Source organism: Echinops telfairi, unplaced genomic scaffold (genome assembly GCF_000313985.2).
Source record: "Echinops telfairi isolate 266 unplaced genomic scaffold, ASM31398v2 ScPeMD7_1313;HRSCAF=1805, whole genome shotgun sequence".
NCBI classification, from domain to species: domain Eukaryota; kingdom Metazoa; phylum Chordata; class Mammalia; order Afrosoricida; family Tenrecidae; genus Echinops; species Echinops telfairi.
The window spans coordinates 1-1448 of record NW_022105211.1 but is presented as its reverse complement, the minus strand read 5'-3'; the positions used below and the strand labels follow the sequence as shown (position 1 = coordinate 1448).

Here is a 1448-nt window from a genome sequence, read left to right as displayed (position 1 = left end):
TATAAAAATGTTTTAAAAGTTTCTTACTGGTTATTAGATCCTTCCCCATCACAATTAATAGTTCCTGCTTCATTATTACACACCAGACTTTGCTGTTGTAAATTCTTAAGATCATGATCTAGGCTGCTCTGCAGATCAAAAAGATGCTGTTCCACAGCTGCTCTAATAGTTCTTTCTAAAATGCTACAAAACATAACACATTTTAGTGAGAAGTAGTCACACTAACTAGCTATCTGGCTACTTAAACATAACTGTAAGAACCAGTGTCATTATGGTAGTTAAATGGATAAACTGAAATATGAAAAGGAATACATGATACTGGCTCCAATTTTAAAATTAAATTTGCCCCAATACAAATCAATCATAATTTCACTATTACTGCTGGGGGTGAAGGGGATTAGCTGTCCCAGTAATTCATTCCTCCTTATTATTTAGAAAATAACTTAAATAGATACATTTCATGGCTATGTTTAAAAGTGAAATATTTAACCAACACTCAGCTAAATAAAAGGAACAGGACATTGTCCATATATTCTCCATCAACACTTTCTATTATTTCAGGGGATCACACCCCCAAAAAATGTATCTCAAAAGCTCTTTATGTTGTGTATTAGTTCAATGAGCATGTATACCTGTTCCTATTAGTATATGAAAAAACCCTAGTTTGGCTTATAATATTTCTGTAGTGAGCACAATGAATAAATGATTTATTTCTACAACTTAGAGGAATATTTAAAAACTTTTAAAGTGTGCCTTAAATATACTACTTACTCTGCAGAAGCTGGTAACATGCTGATGGAAGATATATGGGCACTGTAATAAAAAAAAAGAAACACACTATGACACTACTGAAAACTAAATCGCTACAAAACATGAAAATTGCCACATTTACATTAGTGTGACACAGAATGCACTAAATTTTATGTTTTCAACTCCATGAATTGAATATCAAAGGCTAGAAATACACTATCTAGTTGTGAAAGGTTTCAAATATTAAGAGAAGAAAATATATAACATATCACAAGGGGAAAAAAGTTAGTACTTTTTTATTATGGGCCCAGGCTCACTGAATCGAATAGTCTTACCATGTTCCCTGCTATCCTGAAGCAGCTGGCTTGACTTAGTAATGGAATGGCCTCCTAAAACAACAATTACAGGACCAGCTGGGTGGCAATAGCTTGAAGGTTTGGCATAATATTTCCCAGGAAATTGTATATGCTCTAAACCACCATCCATTATATGGTGCTATTTCTCCAATAGCCAGGATTCCTGGGTCCAGGAACCAAGAGGTGTAAAAGGAAGTGGAACTACTCACTATTACTCCTAGGAACTCATTTGCAACATTTTGGATTTCTGCCTCTGTAACCCCTTGCTCCTCCAATTTGGAGTTCTTCCAAAGGGAAAAATACTCTACCTGGAGACAGTACACTAATACCAATGAACTGACA

At 34.7% G+C, this 1448-nt stretch overlaps 1 protein-coding gene across 1 annotated transcript in view; it reads right to left on the bottom strand.

Moving 5' to 3' along the window:
- The window catches only part of LOC123522038 (protein FAM13B-like), a gene marked incomplete at both ends in the record, with an annotated part of 3009 nt that extends 2196 nt beyond the window's left edge, over positions 1–813 (bottom strand). The window contains 2 exons of the mRNA XM_045293052.1: positions 28–183; positions 772–813. Coding sequence (XP_045148987.1) covers positions 28–183; positions 772–813 — 198 coding nt within the window. The remainder of the gene's footprint in view (positions 1–27; positions 184–771) is intronic.
- Positions 814–1448: the final 635 nt, after the last annotated feature.